Source organism: Schistocerca americana, chromosome 3 (assembly GCF_021461395.2).
Source record: "Schistocerca americana isolate TAMUIC-IGC-003095 chromosome 3, iqSchAmer2.1, whole genome shotgun sequence".
Classification (NCBI taxonomy): Eukaryota; Metazoa; Arthropoda; class Insecta; order Orthoptera; family Acrididae; genus Schistocerca; species Schistocerca americana.
In genome coordinates, this window is record NC_060121.1 from 424,192,936 (window position 1) to 424,214,870 (window position 21,935).

At 42.7% G+C, this 21,935-nt stretch overlaps 1 protein-coding gene across 2 annotated transcripts in view; it reads right to left on the reverse strand.

The window, feature by feature from the left end:
* The window catches only part of LOC124605832 (transmembrane protein 117-like), a 217,745-nt gene that overhangs the window by 123,254 nt on the left and 72,556 nt on the right, over positions 1-21,935 (reverse strand). For both annotated transcript variants that reach the window (XM_047137761.1, XM_047137760.1), the window contains exons 4-5: positions 12,634-12,744; positions 10,068-10,204 (exon numbers count right to left, since the gene is read on the reverse strand). In XM_047137761.1, coding sequence (XP_046993717.1) covers positions 10,068-10,204; positions 12,634-12,744 — 248 coding nt within the window. The remainder of the gene's footprint in view (positions 1-10,067; positions 10,205-12,633; positions 12,745-21,935) is intronic.

Below are 21,935 nucleotides of genomic sequence, written 5' to 3' on the forward strand. Positions count from 1 at the left end.
GAAGACATTTTACAGCATTGTGTACTAAATACAATAGGGTGTCAGTTCAGAGGCGATCATCGTTTTTAACAGGATGGTAATGGAACTGTAGTGTCCTGCGGTTGGCGGGTAAGAACTAACGATCAAGTTTGGACACACTTTATTATAACTAAAACGCCCTCTTGGCGTACACTAATTTCCAAACGTAAGAACAGCAAGAAGCACAACAGTTCTTGTGGTAGCAAAACCAGATAATAGTACAAGACAATGAAAAGAAAATAATAACCAAAATACTACTCTACACAACTACGAAGATACGACTTTCTAATGAAGACTACGGCGAGTGTCTTCTGGGCTAGAGCCGGCTTAAGTATTGGCCGGAGCTGTCCTAGCTGTAGGTACACACTGCCAGTCTGCCAGTGCTTATAACGCCAATTCGGCGGAGTGCTATACGTAGTCACATTAGTTCCAATTGGTTGATTTGTCGCATGGCTTTTCACGAAGTAGTCATGTGTTTAGCCGGCCGTTGTGGCCGAGCGGTTCTAGGCGCTTCAGTCTGGAACCGCGCGACCGCTACGGTCGCAGGTTCGAATCCTGCCTCGAGCATGGATGTGTGAGATATCCTTAGGTTAGTTAGGTTTAAGTAGTTCTAAGTTCTAGATGACCTCAGGTGTTCAGTCCCATAGGGCTCAGAGCCATTTGAGCCATGTGTTTATGCGGAAAGTCTGTTGTTTGCCGCGCGGCTGATGCCGGCGGAGGTCCGAGTCCTCCCTCGGGCATGGGTGTGTGTGTGTGTCTTTGTCCTTAGGATAATTCTGGTTAAGTAGTGTGTAAGCTTAGGGACTGATGACCTTAGCAGTTAAGTCCTATAAGATTTTACACACATATGAACATATGTTGTTGTTTACATCCACTGGCGATGTCCCGATCTGAACTCTTGAAGGGAGGTCGGAAGCCCATTGGTTTTATTGGTGATCAGACAGCTACATATACAAAGGATAACCTTCAGCACTTTTTTCAGTTATTTGTCGTTTTCAAAATGGTTCAAATGGCTCTGAGCACTATGAGACTTAACATCTGAGGTCATCAGTCCCCTAGAACTTAGAACTACTTAAACCTAACTAACCTAAGGACTTCACACACATCCATGCCCGAAGCAGGATTCGAACCTGCGACCGTAGTGGTTGCGCGGTTCCAGACTGAAGCGCCTAGAACCGCTCGGCCAAACTGGCCGGCATTTGTCGTTTTATTTATTAATTTAGGCCGTGACTGTATTACGAATTCATTACAACGCTAATAAACCCATGAACACGCATGTAATATGTGCTCTTTAAAGTGAGTTTTCTGTTATCCATTTTTAATGTATCGATATCTAACTGCTGTCTGTATTGTCATTGCCAGACTGTCTTTACGTCTCTAACGTGGAATATTCTTGTTTGACCCCTATAGTTTCATCAAGCTGCGAGAGGATAGGTTAAACATGGTTGGCGGTGGCGTGCTTGTTGCTGTCAGAAGTAGTTTATCTTGTCGTGAAACTGAAGTAGATACTTCCTGTGAGTTAGTATGGGCAGACGTCATTGTTAGCAACCGGAATAAAATAATAATTGGATCCTTTTACCGACCTCCCGATTCAGATGATTCAGTTGCTGAAGGGTTCAAAGAAAACCTGAGTTTGATTTCAAACACGTACCCGACTCATACAATAATAGTTGGTGGTAACTTTAATTTAGCGTCGATATTTTGGCGAAAATACATGTTTAATTCCGGAGGTACGCATAAAATATCATCCGAAATTGTGCTAAACGCATTCTCTGAAATTTATTTCGAGCAGTTAGCTCATGAGCCCACGCGAATAGTAAACAGTTGTGAAAACACACTTGACCTCTTAGCAACAAATAATCCTGAGTTAATAACGAGCACCAAAACCATTCAGGGATTAGTGAACAAAGAGTTGTCGTAGCGAGACTGAATTCTGTAATCCCCAAATCCTCGAAAAATAAGCGAAAAATATACCTATTCAAAAAAGCAGATAAAATTTCACTTGACGCTTTCCTAAGAGACAATCTCCACTCATTCCAAATTAATAATAGAAGTGTAGACCAGATGTGGCTTGAATTCAAAGAAATAGTATCGGCAGCAATTGAAACATTTATACCAAATACAGTAACAAACGACGGAGCTGATCCTCCTTGCTACACAAAACGGGTTAGAACACTGTTGCAGAAACAACGAAACAAACATGCCAAATTTAAACAGACGCAAAATCCCTAAGATTGGCGATCTTTTACAGACGGTCTAAGTTTAGTGCGGACTTCAATGTAAGATACCTATACCAGTTTCCACAACGAAACCTGTCAGAAAATACAAAGAGATTCTGGTCGTATGGGAAGCATGTTAGCGGCAATAAACAATCAATGCCTTCTCTGCGCGATACTATCTCTGGAGATACTATCGAAGACAGTGCTTCCAAAGCAGAGTTACTAAACACAGCCTTCCGAAATGCCTTACAAAAGAAGATGAAGTAAATATTGCAGAATTCGAATCGAGAACAACTGCCAACATGAGTAACGTAGAAGTAAATATCCTCGGAGTAGCGATGCAACTTAAATCACTAAATTAAAGCAAGTCTTCTGGTCCAGACTGTATACCAATTAGTTCCTTTCGGAGTATGCTGATGCATTAGCTCCATACTTAACAATCATACACAACCGTTTGCTCGACGAAAGATCCGTACCCAAAGACTGGAAAGTTGCACAGGTCACACCAATATTCAAGAAAGATAGTAGGAGTAATCCACTAAATTACAGGCCCACATCGTTAACGTCGATATGCAGCAGGATTTTAGAACATATATTGTGTTCGAACATTTCGAATTACCGCGAAGAAAACGGTCTATTGACACACTGTCAACATGGGTTTAGAAAACATCGTTCCTCTGAAACACAACTAGCTCTTTATTCACATGAAGTGTTGAGTGCTATTGACAAGGGATTTCAGATCGATTTCGTATTTATGGATTTCCGGAAGGCTTTTGACACTGTACCACACAAGCGGCTCGTAGTGAAATTGCGTGTTTATGGAATATCGTCACAGTTATGTGACTGGATTTGTGATTTCCTGCCGGCCGCGGCGGCCGAGCGGTTCTAGGGGCTTCAGTCCGGAAACGCGCGACTGCTACGGTCGCAGGTTCGAATCCTGCCTCGGGCATGGATGTGTGTGATGTGCTAGGTTAGTTAGGTTTAAGTAGTTCTAAGTTCTAGGGGACTGATGACCTCAGATGTTAAGTCCCATAGTGCTCAGAGCCATTTGAACCATTAAGTCCCATAGTGCTGAGAGCCGTTTGAACCATTTTTGTGATTCCCTGTCAGAGAGGTCACAGCTCTTAGTAATTGACGGAAAGTTATCGAGTAAAACAGAAGTGATTTCTGGCGTTCCCCAAGGTAGTGTTATAGGCCCTTTGCTGTTCCTTATCTATATAAACGATTTTGGAGACAATCAGAGCAGCCGTCTTCGGTTGTTTGCAGATGACTCTGTCGTTTGTCGACTAATAACGTCATCAGAAGATCAAAACAAACTGCAAAACGATTTAGAAAAGATATCTGAATGGTGAGAAAAGTGGCAGTTGGCCCTAAATAACGAAAAGTGTGAGGCCATCCACATGAGTTACACTTGGGTTACACGATGAATCAGTCTGATCTAAAAGCCGTAAATTCAACTAAATACCTATGTATTACAATTACGAACAACTTAAATTGGAAGGAACACATAGAAAATGTTGTGGGGAAGGTAACCAAAGAGTGCGTTTTATTGGCAGGACACTTAGAAAATGTAACAGACCTACTAAGGAGACTGCCTACACTACGCTCGTCCGTCCTTTTTTAGAATACTGCTGCGCGGTGTGGGATCCTTACCAGATAGGACTGACGGAGTACATCGAAAAAGTTCAAAATTAGGCAGCACGTTTTGTATTACCGCGAAATATGGGAGAGACTGTCACAGAAATGGTACAGGATTTGGGCTGGAAATCATTGAAAGAAAGGCCTTTTTCGTTGCGACGGAATCTTTTCACGAAATTCCATTCACCAACGTTCTCCTCTGAATGCGAAAATATTTTGTTGACACCGACCTACATAGGGAGGAAATCAGAGCTCTTACGGAAAGATATATGTGTTCACATTTTCTGTGCGCTATACGAGATTGGAATAATAGAGAATTGTGAAGGTGGTTCGATGAACCCTCTGCCAGGCACTTGAATGTGATTTGCAGAGTATCCATGTCGATGTATATGTAGAGGTGTCGGCGCTGTACATAGTCTTCAAAATGGCTTCAGTAACGGAGGCGCGTTCCTAACAGAGATCTGTCATTGGGTTTCTTTTGGCGAAAAACTAGAGCATGGTAGATGTTCGTAGGCGCTTGCAGAATGTCTACGGAGATCTGACAGTGAACAAAAGCACGGTAAGTCGTTGGGCGAGGCGTCTGTCGTCATCGCAACAAGGTCACGCAGACCTGTCAGATATCCCGCGCGGCGGCCGGCTGTGACTGCTGCAATGTAGGAACGTGCGGACTTTGTCATTAGAGCTGATAAACAGATCAGAATGAAACACCTCGCTGCTCAATAGGATGTCTCTGTTTGCACTGCTGACACACTTGTCCACCAGTTGGGCTACACAAAGGCGATTGCCAGCTGGATTCCTTGCCACCTAACTGAAGACCGTAAAAAGCAACGAAGGAGCACCAGTGCCAGGTGGTATAGCATTAATCCACGCTGAAGCGACTAATCTATTGTCTAAGATCAGGCACGTGACGATTCTCATAGCTGGAGAGTATGATAGCTTTTATCAAGGTAATGTCCCTTGCCAAACAGCTTAAAGTGTCTGCAACGGCACTGATCTGAAAGAAACATGTCTTGATTTCCACATGAGAGAGTAACATTTGTTTACTGCTTACCATGCTTACGTTCCAGGTACAAACATTGCTCAATGTGACGGCCGTCTGCATCCACGACAGCCTGGAAGCGCTATAATAATACCATTTAACAACTGTTCGCAGTACTTTTTCAATCGTTGGATCATGGAATGTTCAGTAGTCGTGAAACAGATGGTGCACTGCTTGAATATCGCATAATGAGTGTTCGCAGCTCGTGGTCGTGCGGTAGCGTTCTCGCTTCCCACGCTCGGGTTCCCGGGCTCGATTCCCGGCGGGGTCAGGAATTTTCTCTGCCTCGTGATGACTGGGTGTTGTGTTATGTCCTTAGGTTAGTTAGGTTTAAGTAGTTCTACGTTCTAGGGAACTGATGACCATAGATGTTAAGTTCCATAGTGCTCAGAGCCATTTGCACCATTTTTTGCACAATGAGTGTGGCATAATCAGCTCTGGCAACAGTAAGTAATCCAATAGTTTTGGGGCAGTTGTTCGTCGGTCACTCCCTGGAGCAGTTCCAAATTTTCAGTTAATTCCATCTTCCGAATCATCTTCTTCAACCCCGTTTGGGAAAGAGGACCTCTTTGTATCCCTTTACTGCGTCGGTATTCGCTATTTTGATAAAACAGGTTTGCGAGTAAAGCCAAGGTAACCTTCTTCCACATCTCTTTTGACTTTCTGCAACCGTGATACACACTGATGCTTGTGTTTCACCCTATGTTGCCGAATCAGTACCGACGTGTAACGGCGAGTCATGATAGTAACACTACTACTAACGCAAATTCTGCAGCGCATTGTCTGAACGTCATTCCTGTAAAGTTGGGTGCCCACACCTCGGACGGCTGCATTACCGTCCAAGTGGCGCCATGTTGACTCGTTCCTCAGTGCTGCTCTGGAATCCAGCTCCTTAATGGCTGGATCCCAGAGCAGCGCTGAGGAACTTTTAAATATGGCGGATCTTGGACGGTACTGCAGCCGCAGTATTATGCAGGAAGGTCAAGGACGACTTCAAATGGTTCTGAGCACTATGGGACTTAACTTCTGAGGTCATTAGTCCCCTAGAACTTAGAACTACTTAAACCTAAGGACATCACACACATCCATGCCCGAGGCAGGATTCGAACCTGCGACCGTAGCGTCAAGAACGACTTCACAAGCCACTAAGCCACACGGCAGGATGCTGCCATCCCGGCTAGACGAGATACTCTACAGATGGAGCGAAGACAACTGAGGTCTGTGGCCATTGAATGAAATGGTTTTTCGAGAATCTACATTGCGTTGGTGCAATTGATAAAAGAGTGAATTCTAAGACATTACAGTGATACGTGTAAAGTGGAAACGTTACTGGCGCTTAGTAAAGGCGGTTATCGTTGAAACAATCGGTTTTTGGTTATACCGTTTTTTTCCACGCTAATTTAACCTGTTAAAACAGCTCAAAATAACCTGTTTCTGAAATAAAGATTTTCGGTTTCTTATTCCTATTATTTCGTTTAGTAAACGCAGAAACCGAATAAAGACTGAAAAATTTTGACTCTCTTAGTTTCAACATACATAGAATAAAACTAATAAATTAAATAGGCAAATAAAAGAAAACTTATTTAAAAGTGAACAGTTGAGATCGCAATAATATTTCTTTATTAACCGGTTTCGGCTTATCTACAAGCCATCTTCAGAATTTTTTTGGTCCCCTATGGTTGGTGCTGGCGGCTCCTTGGAGTTTTCGTGATACGTACACTCAGTCACCATCGTGGTATCACGAAAAATCTAAGGGGCCGCCAGCACTAGCCGTAGGTGGCCAAAAAAATTCTGAAGATGGCTTGTACATAAGCCGAAACCGGTTAATAAAGAAATATTATTGCCATCTCGATTGTTCATTTATAATATAGAATCAGGTCGCTGCTCTCCGTGGACTATGTTGTCAAAATTTATGAAAAGAAAACTTAGTTCGTCTACCCTTTCATTGTTATTCTCGAAAAGAGATGAATGTCTGAATACTAGAAAAAATCACCAGTACTCTTCCACTGATTCTAACTTCTAGAATCTCTGCTCAAAAATCATATTATAATCGGGTATCATTCCAATATTTAGCCATTTCGAACTGCCAGTGCTGAAGAGTGAAAAGTGTTGTTCAAGAACTCTGTTTTTCGTGTTAATTTGTCTGTTTTCAAGAGCTATAAGCAGGTAAAGGCATTTTACTTAGACACAGGCAGCAGATCAGTTTCTTCCTATATTTATTGTATACTACGTATGGAGAGCTGCATCAAACCAGTCTCAGGACTGAAGACCACAACAACAACGACATCTACGTATGAATTGTTGTAAAGTTTTTAATTTATGACTATTATCATAATTTCCTTCTCCTTTTCTTACATAGAAATGGCAGACAAATCTTTAAGATTGTACTTCATTGCTACGTCACTTCATAAAAATATTTCTAGGCTATGGTTGGTGGCATTATGAAGTACAAGAGATGACCAGTGACGATAGCGAGAAATTACCGTATAGACCAGGTGGGGACAAGTCGTGCACAACCCACGTACACGGGTACCTTAAGATACGACACACGGGAAAATAAACAGGGACATTATTGTTTTAACAGCGTTGTACCGATTCTTATGCCATCTGTTTGTTCTTTGTTTCTGTCGGCATTGTTATTGAAATGGCACTGATCACGTTCCTCATTTTCTGTAATAACGCAATGTTTCAAACCAACGCAGATTTTACGAATTAAATTACTTCTTATTTTAAAGAAAGATTTATTTAAAAACGAAAAAATTTAGCGCTGTTGCTATGGCTAATTGATATTTCAGTTTTTTACTCGGTTGTTAATGAACAAGAAAAAAGGTCCGTTATAATCGAGACCAAACAAATACTGAAGAATACCGGTTACTCAGAACTAAAATACCGGTATCGGTTTTAATCGGTCGGTTTTTCCCTTCCGTACTGCGCTGCCCGAAGCCCAAGGAATCTAGCAGACAATGCTGTTGACCGGGGCATTATGAGGGCAGATCCAGCAGCGGAGACAAACATGAACAGTTTAGATGCACCATAAGAAATGAACATACACAGAACAAAATCTGCAGTACTAAAGTAGTATTTCCGGATTGGGAAGGAACGCCTGGTCCCCGGCACGAATCCGTCCGGCGGACTTGTGTTGAGGTCCGGTGAGCCGGCCAGTCTGTGGATGGTTTTTAGGCGGTTTTCCGTCTACCTCGGCGAATGCGGGCTGGTTCCCCTTATTCTGCCTCAGCTACACTATGTCCACGTACGCGTACACTACCATTACTCTACCACGCAAACATAGGGGTTACACTCGTCTGTCGTTCCCTGGGGGGTCTACCGGGGGACGAACCGCGCAAGAACCCTGAAAGAGTGGTTCGGTGTGGTACGGCGGAGGGATGAAGTGGACTGCGGTAGTCGTCGTGGGGTTGCGGACCACTGGGGCTGCGGTGGGGACGGAGCCTCTCCGTCGTTTCTAGACGCCCGGTTAACATACAGTACAAAGTACACTGCTGGCCATTAAAATTGCTACACAAAGAATAAATGCAGATGATAAACTGGTATTCATTGGACAAATATATTATACTAGAACTGACATGCGATTACATTTTCACGCAATTTGGGTACATAGATCCTGAGAAATCAGTACCCAGAACAACCACCTCTGGCCGTAATAACGCCCTTGATACGCCTGGGCATTGAGTCAAACAGAGCTTGGATGGCGTGAACAGGTTCAGCTGCCCATGCAGCTTCAACACGATACCACAGTTCATCAAGAGTAGTGACTGGTGTATTGTGACGAGCCAGTTGCTCGGCCATCATTGACCAGACGTTTTCAATTGGTGAGAGATCTGGAGAATGTGCTGGCCAGGGCAGCAGTCGAACATTTTCTGTATCCAGAAAGGCCCGTACAAGACCTGCAACATGCGGTCGTGCGTTATCCTGATGAAATATAGGATTTCGCAGGGATCGAATGAAGGGTAGAGCCACGGGTCGTAACACATATGAAATGTAACGTCCACTGTTCAAAGTGCCGTCAATGCGAACAAGAGGTGACCGAGACGTGTAGCCAATAGCACCCCATACCATATGCTTCCAATGTGCGTTCACCGCGATGTCGCCAAACACGGATGTGACCATCATGATGCTGTAAACAGAATCTGGATTCATCCGAAAAAATGACGTTTTGCCATTTGTGCACCGAGGTTCGTCGTTGAGTACACCATCGCAGGCGTTCCTGTCTGTGATGCAGCGTCAAGGGTAACCGCGTTCATGGTCTCCGAGCTGATAGTCCATGCTGCTGCAAACGTCGTAGAACTGTTCGTGCAGATGTTTGTTGTCTTGCAAACGTCCCCACCTGTTGACTCAGGGATCGAGACGTGGCTGCATGATCCTTTACAGCCACGCGCATATAAGATGCCTGTCATCTCGACTGCTGGTGATACAAGACCGTTGGGATCCAGCACGCCGTTCCGTATTACCCTCCTGAACCCACCGATTCCATTTTCTGCTAACAGTCATTGGATCCCGACCAACGCGAGCAGCAATGTCGCGTTACGATAAACCGCAACCGCGATAGGCTGCAATCCGACCTTTATCAAAGTCGGAAACGTGATGGTACACATTTCTCCTCCTTACACGAGCATCATAACAACGTTTCACCAGGCAACGCCGGTCAACTGCTGTTTGTGTATGAGAAATCGGTTAGAAACTTTCCTCATGTCTGCACGTTGTAGGTGTCGCCATCGGAGGCAACCTTGTGTGAATGCTCTGAAAATCTAATCATTTACATATCACAGACCTTCTTCCTGTCGGTTAAATTTCGCTTCTGTAGCACGTCATTTCCGTGGTGTAGCAATTTTAATGGCCATTAGTGTAGTATTAATAGCTGGGTAAAATGTTTAAGATTTTTTATTGTAGCCCTGTTGTGGTATAGAATAATTACACTAGCGGCACAAATACTTCATTATTGCTAAAAGTCTCATATCGGCATGAGAGTGTAAGTGAACTGTATAACCGCCACGGAGATCTAAGAACGTCGTAAACGACTAGTTTCTCAGCGTCAGTCCTCCGAGCTGCTTAGTCTCTCACTCCGTCGCGACACAGCTAGGCAGTGGCGGGTGTTGCCTCGAAGGCGCACTACTGCGAGGTGCCACTTGTTGCGTTACCTGGCGTTGGTGACGCCCATGTCACTGTTGATGTGCAGCAGGCAGTTGTCGTACCAGAGCGCCAGCAGCAGGTTGTAGCCGTGCGAGAACACGTACAGCGACACGATCACCGTCAGGAACATCGTCATCCAGGAGCCCTGCAACAGCGACCACTCCTCATCTCGTGTCCGGGCTAAACATGTCGAGATCCAGGTTCATCTAAAGGCACGAGAAACATGATTATAACGGCGGAGGTCGCAAGTGCCGTAAAATGTGGTAATATTGTGGTTTCAGAGAGGAAGTCTAGTTCACTTAACTTAAACAATGGAAAATCCAGGATGGAATGTAGCAAAGTTATGAAAAGCATACTCACCACATAGCAGAGATACTGAGTCGCAAATAGGCACAACACAAAGAGACTGCCAAAAAATGAGTTTTCGGCCGACAAGGTCTTTCTCGAAAATAGACAACACACACACACACATACACACACACACGCGCGCGCGCTCGCAAACGTATACTACAGTCTGGCTTCAGTTTCCAGAGACTTTGTTCATGTCTATGTGTGTGTGTGTGTGTGTGTGTGTGTGTGTGTGTGTGTGTGTGTTTTGTCTATTTTCGAAAAAAGGCCTTGTTGGCTGAAAACTCATTCTGTGACAGTCTTTTTGTTGTGCCTATCTGCGATTCAGTATCTCTGCTGTGTAGTGAGCATTGTTTTCGTAATATTGTAACTTAAGTTGTTTATACTGGCCTAGAACTACAAGAGAAAAACAACGAAGGAATCCATTTAGGACAAACGCGCTCACGAGCGCATTTACACATATTTAGAAATTCTCCTAGTTCCATAAATAGTTACACATTCCATAGATCATTTGAACGATTCCTTTATTAAAGTCATATAGAACGATTCAGTTTACAGGTTATGTATGAGCTGTAAGTGTTTACATTAATGTACATATTATTTTAGTCCTATTCACGCAACCACATTTAAAAACTAATTTTTATTTTTGTTTTTTACAGGCTACCGGTTTTTAAATAAAAATCCATCGATGAAATAGGAGATATCCAGGAGATACGATTTTAGGTTACTGTTGAAACTTGCTTTGCTACCTGTCAGACGTTTTAAGTTATTGGCCAAATGATCAAAAATTTTTGTTGCTGCATATTGAATTCTATTCTGAATCACTGGCAGCTTCAATAATGTGTCATAAAGGCCATTTTTTCCTCTACTGTTGTGGGTATGGATTTTACGGTTCTTTTCAAATTGTGGTGGATTATTTAAGACGAATTTCATTACGGAATATATGTATTGTGATGGTGCAGTTAAAATACTTGTATGCCTACTATTCAATCTATACATCTAAACAGCAATGACGGAAATAAAACGAAGTTTCAAGAATGGGATTGAAATTCAGGGTGAAAGGATATCAATGATAAGATTTGCTGATGACATTACAGTCCTGAGTGAATGTGAGGAAGAATTACATGATCTGCTGAATGGAATGAACAGTTTAATGAGTACAGAATATGGACTGAGAACAAATCGAAGAACCCGAAGTAATGAGACGTGGCGGAAATGAGAACAGCGAGAAGCTTAACATCAGAAATGGGGATAACAAAGCACACGATGTTAAGGAATTCTATTACCTAGGCAGCAAAGTAACCCACGACCGACGGGGCATGGAGGACATAAAAAGCAGACTAGCACTGGCAGAAGAGGCATTCCTGGCCAAGAGAAGACTTCTAGTATCGAAGATAGGCCTCTATTTGAGGAAGAAATTTCTGAAAATGTACGTTTGGAGGACAACATTGTGTGGTAGTGAAGCATGTACGTACTACGGGAAACCCGAAACGGAAGACAATCGAAGCATCTGAGATGTGGTGCTACAGAAGAATGTTGAAAATAAAGTTAACTAATAAATTAAGGAAGGAGGAGGTTCTCCGCAGAATCAGCTAGGAAAGGAACACAGGGAAGGGGCAGGATGATAGGACATCTATTAAGACATTAAGAATTAACTCTTATGGTACTAGAGGGAATTTTAGAGAGTAGAAACTGTGAAGGTACCCTGAGATTGCAATACATCAAAAACAAATAATTGAAGACGTAGCTTGCAGTTGGTACTGCGGAATGAAAATATTGCAAAGAAAAGGCGGTTGTTTTCTTTTCAGCTTTCCAAAAGTTCAGCGTCCATCCCCTTATCTTGTTTCAACAATGTCTGTGCAAACGTAGATGAAGGAAAGGATAAAGAAAAACTTTGCCGAAGACGCACAATCTGCGTCAAAGTAGTTTCTCTTCCTTTATAGAATTTTGAGCGCGGATGTTCCGACAGGTTAGCCAACACCTTACTTACTCCTATATACAGCTGGGGAAGTGACCGCAATGTGAAAATGAGTGAGACTCGAGCTCATAGGAAAGCTTTCTGGCAGTCATCCTGGCTGCTCACCATTTGAGAATGGAACAGGAAAGGGGAGAAAAGACAGGTAGTATCCACAGCGCGAACTCTAAAGTGGCCTGCAGGATACGGATGTAGATGTGCAAGTGGACCGGAGACACGAGTGTCAATTACTGAGGCGCGCCCTCCCTCACCTGGTCATCGCGGAACATCTTGAGGCGGAGCAGGGTGCCGCACAGGTAGCCGTGGATGAGCAGCTTGCCGACTATCATGCCGCACAGGATGGCCAGCAGCCACATCAGCACCTGCAACACACGCACCAGACGCGCTTCACATCATCTTGCTCGCTCGCACCTTCACCAGAACAGAATTTTGATGAGCATTCAATTATAGTGACTTTCCCTTCTCGCTATTTCCAGTTTGCTGACAGCACTAAGTAGATGTGAAATCCATACGTCTTATAGAAATGTATGTGTGTGTGTGTGCGTGTACAGGCCGCCCGGGGTGGCCGAGCGGTTCTAGGCGCTACAGTCTGGAACCGCGCGACCGCTACGGTCGCAGGTTCGAATCCTGCCTCGGGCATGGATGTGTGTGATGTCCTTAGGTTAGTTAGGTTTAAGTAGTTCTAAGTTCTAGGGGACTGATGACCTTAGAAGTTAAGTCCCATAGTGCTCAGAGCCATTTGAACCATTTGTGCGTGTACAACTGGACTGATTTCAACCGAACTTGGTACACATGTTCCTCACTTTGGGGGTAAGAACCACTTACCTATAGCAGTTGTGGCGATATGACGTCATAAACGATGAGATGCGTGAAAAACTGCCGCATCATGCATGACGTTTAAATTTATTACTTCTGTGCTACTAAATCTATTCGCAATAAATTTCGCAGAAAGGATCCACGTATGCCTCCAAGTACACCTACAAACTTATGTCATGGTAACACACATAGTTGAGCAGATATGACGTTAAAACCCCGAGATGCGTGAAAAACTGCTTTGTCATGCATGACATTTAAATTTAATAATTCCTTGCTGCTGATTGTATTCGCAATATATTTCTCAGAAAATATTCACGTGCACCTCGGAATGTACCTACACAATTATATCACTACATGACACATATATCAGGCATTATGACGTCATGAACACTGAGATGCGTGAAAAAATGCCGAATCACACACGAACTTTCAATACATTTATTCTTTACTACTAGGACACTCTTATAGTCAAGTCGACTTACCGAAATCTCTGAAACCTCGCAGCCCGTTTGACAGCTTTGAACTGCGAAGTGGTAACGGGTGCAGGCGGCGAAAATAATAGCTGTCTACACACAGTACTATGAAGAGGCTTTGCATAGAGATGTTTACAAAATCGCGTTGTAGGTATGCGGTTCGAATCCTCCCTCGGATATGGGTCTGTGTGTTGTCCATAGTGTAAGTTAGTTTAGGTTAGATTAAGTAGTGTGTAGGTTTAGGGACCGATGGCCTCAGCAGTTTGGTCACATAAGACCTTACCACAATTTTATTTTTTGCAGCTGTGCCGAGCTCGCTAGACAAGTAACTGGAAATATTGTTTGAAATCAAGTTCTGTGTTAAACAAACAGAAAATCTGTATTTTGCATACTACGGTTCTTAATTAGGACATGGTACTTGCATGTGTATTTGTACATTATGCACATTTCTTGTACAAATTTTTCATTATTTTGAAGATGTTTCCGCAAATACTGTACATGGAAATGAAATTTTCTCGATATTACACTTCAAACACAATTCATTTTTTGCTTTTCTTTCTAATAGAAAATTGGCAAATTGAATATCCGGACAATACCGGGTTTGTCACTTAGCGGACAAATAAAAGAAGCAAAGAGCTTGTGTCACACAGTGTGAATCAAAAAGAGTGAACGCGGGAAACAATTAAGAGTAGGAAAAGAAATACGCTAGGACACTGATTGAGAATTGCCTGTATGATGTAGTAGAAGAAATAGCGACAGGGAAGAGGACCAGGGGAAGAGGAAGACAAAAGCTAACTGACGACATGATCATAAATGCATCACATTCAGCTATGGAAAGGGTGAAAAAACATCAGGTCAAACATGGAGTCGACTGGAGAAACATCGAGTCAACTGGAGAGTGCTGAATTTGCAGTAATGGACCTGCTAATGAGCACTAAGCATTGTCATCATCACCATCATTAGTATCATGGTCATGATTATCATCATCATCAACATCGAGCCCTATTGCTACTTTCGTCCACACACAGGATAAATTCATCACTTTGACTCTTCTGTACTAACAGACATATAAATTTAATTAATAACAGTGTTCCTAAGGTCGCCAGACATAATATCAGACTTCTAGTAAAGGTAAAAGTGATATCTGTGACACAAATCCAAGACCAGGTTATTGGCCTGACTGAAGGCAGAGGTCCACCGCGACACTAGGAGGGGATGGGTCACGAACCCTGCACCCTACATACTTTAACCACCAGGAAAGATCCCAGGAACTCTTTTGGTAGCAGGCTGAATGGACTTGGGGACATCCTGCAGGGAACTTCTCAAACAATTTAGTTCAGCTATTTTTGATCTTCATATAATTGCTAAGCTTGGAAACAAGTGCCTTACCCCATAACATATTTTCCATATATCCACTCAGTAATGTCTTAAGACCTACTCTCTGGAGCATCTCACCACTTAAAAGGAAAGTATTGATTGCACAAAAGCAAGCAGTAAGTTAAGGCGCTCAGTCCGGAACCGCGCGACTGCTACGGTCGCAGGTTCGAATCCTGCCTCGGGCATGGATGTGTGTGATGTCCATAAGTTAGTTAGGTTTAAGTAGTTCTAAGTTCTAGGGGACTGATGACCACAGAAGTTAAGTCCCATAGTGCTCAGAGCCATTTGAACCAAGCAGTAAGAATAATATGTGGTGTTCAACCATGGACGTCTTGTTGGTACCTTTTTTAAGGGACTAGGAGTTCGGACTGGGCCCTCATAATACATATATTCGCTAATGAAATTCGCCGTAAATAATCCATCACACTTTGAGAAGAACAAAGATGTCCACACCTACAACATTGAAGGGGAAATGACCTTCATTACGCCTTATTAAAGCTGTCAGCGGCTCAGAAAGGACTTCAGTATGCAACTACAAAAATCTCTGATCAGCTGCTCAATAACATAAAATGTCTGACAGGTAGTAAAGCAACTTTTAAATCTAACTTAAAATCATTTATCCTGCACAAGTTCTTCTATTCCACTGAAGAATTTCTACTTAAAGCCTGGCAGCGAGAACAAAAAACATTCGTGTTCTGTAAACTTAATTGTTCCACGTAATTCAATAAAAGAATCATTCAAATGATGTATGGGACATGTAACTAACAACCTAACGAAAAGTCCCCATCTCTATACGAAATTGAACTCTAGACCTCCAATACCAGAGTCTAAATATCGGACTTCTAGTGGTCGAAAGTAGTAGTAACTTTAGACTTTGGGCGCCTGTTGGTAGCATGGAATTAGAGGTACCAAGGAATTATTACTTTGAGAGTTCAGGCTATCCTTGGAGTCGTATAATATATGGACTGTCTTGTTGATTTGGGAACGGAATTAAGCTGCCTGCACAGCAACAACAACTAGTATTTTTCCCCGATTGCTTCTTACCACATTTGTCAGCTATCATTCTGTTGATGACCTATACTGCAATTTCAGAAAATGCTTGGTGTTTGTTTTTGCCTGAATTTCCTATAGCATTACAACGGGGTTGGATCTTTCACCTGCAAAACTTGTAACTAGTGTTTGTTTTCAAATAAAAGGAACGGAAACACCGATCCCAATTCGTGGCTAATTTCATCGCTAGAATTATTCCCCTGTCGTCTCTTCTCCGCTTTTGTACTTCCACTACCATATCATGTATCCGCAACGCCCCAAGGCGGCGTTCAGATTCGTGGTGAGCAGTGGTCACTATGTTTTGGGTCATCAGTGTAGATCTCCAAAATTAAGGCCACAGAGTAAATGAATATTAAGTGAAATGCAGTAGAAAGTTCTTTGAAGCTTACGAAATGAAAGTGAAATTTCCGTATAGTTTACAGAAGGGAGTACGTTATTATGTATTAAAATGACAAAGCCCACGAAACACGAGTGTACACAACATACCATGTTAGTTTAGACGTTGGACAAACCGCAGGAACAGTAGACAAGAATGTGAAGAACACCACCGTTGCATCTGACTAAAATAGCTCCCTAATTCTTACGTTGCCGAACACTGTTCACTCGTGAACATGTAATGAGATACGAAGATGCTACCATCGTGACACAAACGCCAAACTTGCTGGACAGTGTGACGAAAGTATGATTTTAAGTAAAGCATGGGTTCTGGTAAATTACTGCTTTAGATCTGTCAGATATTCTACTATTCCAATATAGAGATGCTTTGAAAACGAAATTGCAATGGAACATAATTGTCGGCATTGATGTGAGAAACGCACAGTCTGAGTGGTTCACATCTTGGTTGTAAGTCAAACACCGTGCAGGAAAGTTCTACGAAAAACAGATGAGGTATCCATGAAATATTAGGAGAGAACGACAGCATACGTTTGACAGTCATTTCGGATATCTGGCGATCGCTAGCGAAATGTTCTCTTAATACATATGTTTCGAGTGATAACAGCACGGAAAGAAATTCGTAACTGTTATGATACGCACTCTTGTTAAAGTAATTCACTGCATGTTTAGAAAAAACTGACTAAGGCTGATACACATAAATGGCTAAATTTTCTGCTTAATACCATCTCAGTGTCTTCGAAGTACCAAGCTGTTGGTGGATCTACATTGTTGTTCATTAAAACTGCAACACTTGGAAGGATATATACTGATGGTATTTTACCCGTTGTGTGCACACATTATAGTTGGAATAATACTGACGTGTCGGTAGTAGAGATGGCTAATAAAGCAAGTCAGACATCTACAGAAGGATAATACATTAATAATTTCAGTTACACTATACACACTTAATAACTAAGTTAGACATAACATTGTATTGCTGTAGGTTCTCCTGCCTTGTTATGTTATTTGCAATGAGAGTAACGTTCTTGATTGTAGCTAATAGTCATGAATGCTGATATGGTTATGCAGGGTGATCCCGTAATGATGTTACAAACTTTCAGCCGTCATGGACGGCAAATGTGTCAATTTGAGGCAAGTGATCCTGGTCCACAATCTACCGAGTCGAATGTTATAAGAGAAAATCATTCTGATACCCCTGACAGCGGACCTCTTCTACTGGAAGCTCTTTGCTTTTCATACTTTGGGAAGATGTCCAAAAAAAATGAGCTCTAAAGTGCATACCTTGAGAGTTATGAGCACTTATTCATCTTCGGTACTGTGAAACACCTCTGTTCTGCTGAACAAGTGCTCATAGGTCGTAAGGTACTCATTTAAGAGCCCATATTTACAAGACAGCTTCTCTTGTTTTGGTCTATATTACCTCCTCCCAAAATATGGAAAGCAAAGAGCTTGTGGAAGAACAGGTCCACTGTCAGACTTATCAGAACTATTTTCGCTTATAGCTTTCAACTCAGTTTCCACACCATGGTCCCTTACCTCAAACTGATGCATTTACCTTTGTCGATCATTCATGGAGGTTTGTAACATCATCAAGGAATCAGCCTATATAAGCAACTGACTGTTAGGAATGTTCAGTATCGTCGTGCTACGTCAATGTATTGCCCTCACTGCAGTCTTTCGTACTAATGGTGAAAAGTGTAGATTCACTGAATCTGGAGGCGAAGCTCTGAGAACTGCTGCTTAAAAGAATGCGCTGGCCAAACATTGTCGCGGACAGTGTGGTCATATCAGTTTAGTGTTTGAGTCAGGAACGATAACACTCGAATTTTATGCTGTTCTGAACACCTACGTCACTTATCCTCCGACAGCCATTGAGCGTTGAGTAGTATTATGAACGCTGTGAATGCCGTAGCCATTGCGAACATTAAACATGATCATAACGAGTTTTTTGGTGAATTTTTATTCGATTTTGCGGGTTGTCATCGCTGGTGGTGGTGATAAGCGACAAAGTCTACACAAGCAAGCGAGAAACATAATTTGTAGGATACACGCTTTCTTCAAGGGCAAAGCACGTGCGCGCGGATCACAACCGTCGCTTGGGACCTACAATAATGCAATCCACGAGCGCGCCTCGACCTGCGCGAACCGCCATCTTTCGTGGATCGGCCTGCAGCGTCCTCTGGAGCGTGTATGCTTGGCGATACTCAGAGAGCAGCGAGCGCCGGATGAGCGAGCTCACCTGGCGGCGTACTGGAGGGAAATTTAAGAGTGCCGTCGCTCGTACGGTAATACGCGGCGTGCGGCGTGGTGCTTTCGACGAAGATGCCGTCGATACCGCAGACACATTATCCAATTTGTAGACGATTTGGGAGTCTACAAAGAGTGAAATTTACCACACTGAGCAGTAACCTCTGGCAGCAACAACGGCTCTAACCCTGGCCAAACTGAGCTTGTATGACTGACATTATACTACGCTGCTTCAAATCTTCGCCAGAGTACATCAATCGTAGTGGTCAATGAGTGGTGACGTGCCAGTCTCTCAGCGACCCATGACTAGAGGTTTTCAGTGGGCGGTAGATCTCGAGAACGTGTTGGTCAGGGCAAAAGTCGAACGCCCTATGAACTCTGGTAGGTGGGAGGAGACCTCGAAGATAGCCCACCCCTGAACACCTCACAAATGTAACGGCTGCTGTTCAAATTGCCTGGTATGAAAACCAGAGGTACTCGTGTCTTGCATCCAATTGCACCTCGTGCCATCACTCCAGGTGCAAAGCCTGTATGACCGTGACTAATGCAATCGTGCAATGTTCGTTCTCCTCTTTGCCTCCAGGCAGGTGTACGTACATTGTGATTCTGTATGCAGAACCAACACTCCTCTGAAAAGACCTGGTGTCACTCCGATGTCCAGGGTTGTCGTTGGGAGCATCACCTTCGTCACATCTGTCTTTTGCCGCGTTAACGTAAGCTCCAACATTGGCCGCCGTGTTGACAATCTGTGGTCCTCCAGACGTCGTCACACTATCCGTATGGGTATTTGTCTTACTGCAAAAAAGCCCACTTTCTGGCTCATTGTATGTTTCGGGGCTATACGATCCTGCACGGCCGAACGAACAAAATATCTTTCCTCTAGTGCGTTAATCATACGGGCCGCTGAGATCCCGCATAGCGTTTAACACGTCCCTGCTGATTCCTTGTTTGCATGGATTCCATATTTGCATACGAATCATGGGATCCTGACCAACGCGAGCAGCAATGTCGCAGAATAAAAGAGCAGTGTCTCGGTAGGTGACAGTCCTTCCACTATCGTATTCCAACACGTGCTAACAGATGTTTCCCCTCCTTACACGAGTCATGACACTGTCCCCACACGAACAACTGACGTTCAAACGCGATTTTTGAATGGGATAACGAATGAGCTATTTTTCCCTTATATACAAGATGAATATGGCGTTACACCTATCTACTTTGGGCTACTGGGCTGAAATGATGTGCATATACAGTAAAAGAATGTACTACACTACATGTCAATTTGATTTCTGTTGCATGCCGTCATAATGGTTCAGTTTTAATAGCCAGCATTATGTATTCCAAGTGACGTGGCATGAAGGATGTTTCTGCCGGCCGCGGTGGCCGAGCGCTTCTGGGCGCTGCAGTCCAGAACCGCGCGACTGCTTCGGTCGCAGGTTCGAATCCTGCCACGGGCATGGATGTGTGTGATGTCCTTAGGTTAGTTAGGTTTAAATAGTTCTAAGTTCTAGGGGACTGATGACCTCAGATGTTAAGTCCCATAGTGCTCAGAGCCATTTGAACCATTTGAAGGATGTTTCTGACGTTCTCGTCGGTTATTCGCTGACTACATTCATTCGAAGCGGCAGTTCATTTATTTATTTACTAGCTGTGTACCAGGCGTTGCCAGGATATGTATTTATTTCAATTCTTGTAGTCCCTCTCCCCCTTCCTCCTCTCTCTGTCCATCTGTTGCTCCTTCCTCTCTATGTCCATTTCTTTCTCCCACTCTCTCCGTCCATCTCCTCTTTCCTCTCTATGTCCATCTTCTTTTCCCTCCTCTCCCTGACCATATCCTCCCCTTCCCTTTCTCTGTCCATCTCGTCTTCCCCTTTCTCTGTGTTGTACAGTGGTATAATTCTGTAGCTACATTCAGCGGCATATGTGGATACTGTCTGATAAACGTGTTGCGAACGTAGTTAGTACCAAAGAAGTAATAAAGGTAAACGTCATGACCTCATGCGTCATGCGACAGTTTTACTGCATGAACAGAGGAAATGTAGTAAGCGATAACCTTTGTTAATTTCATCATTTTGTGGGGCTTGCAAACGAGGAAAAGTTTCGTAAAGTTCCGAAATTATGTATAAAGATTGTTGCAAGTCAGTTAAGTGCTCTCGTTCTCAAATACTGGCTAGCGCGCATACTATATATGCATTATGTAACGTCTAGATTACGTAACAAACAGTGTAGAAGTATGGATTAAACACACTGAAAACCTTATAAACATCGTACTCATGACTTTGAACCGTATCACGTAGCACATATCAATTAATAAAAGCATTTTCACAAATATGTAAAAGTTCAAAAGTGAAAGAGTAAGTAGCCTTTTCAAAGAGTCAATATTTTCCCATAACTCGCGTAATATTATCCAAATCAATAAGCGTCTTATATTACTCACTTTATAAAGTAGCCTATCTCGTTATCAAATTTTATCGCAGTCGGTTCAGCGCGTTGGTAATAATAAAGTTAGGTCATCATGCATAATGCGGCAGTTTTTCATGAATCTCTGTGTTTATGAAGTAATATCTCTTAAACTATGTGTCGTACCATGATATGTTTCTGTAGGTACAGTCAGCGGAATATGTGGATGCTGTCTCCAAAACGTGTTTCGCCTAGAGTTAGTAGCAAAGAAGAAACAAATTTTAATGTCATGCATGGTGCGGTGCTTCTTCGCGGATATCATTATTTATGACGTTATAGCTCCTGAACTATGGTAGATGGGTGTTTCTTACCTTCCACAGCGATAGTTGCCTTGCACAAAGGGATAGATGTACCAAGCTGGTTTAGTAGGAGATGTGGAACATACACACATATATATATATATATATATATATATATATATATATATATATATATATATATATATATATTCATTTTTACATTAGGTATGGATTATTGTCTTATTTGGCATCTCAAAATTTCTTTACGGTCAGCGCTATTATACTGGTAAATAATAATACATATCATACAAATTAAACATTTACAAATTGTTACAACTTCATACATAATTGTATACACTTTGCTAGTAGTTTCACATATCATACAAATTAAACATCTACAAATTGTTACAACTTCATACATAATTGTATACACTTTGCTAGTAGTTTCACATTAGTGGTAGAGATCCAAGTGGACTAAAATATGTATGAAGTAGT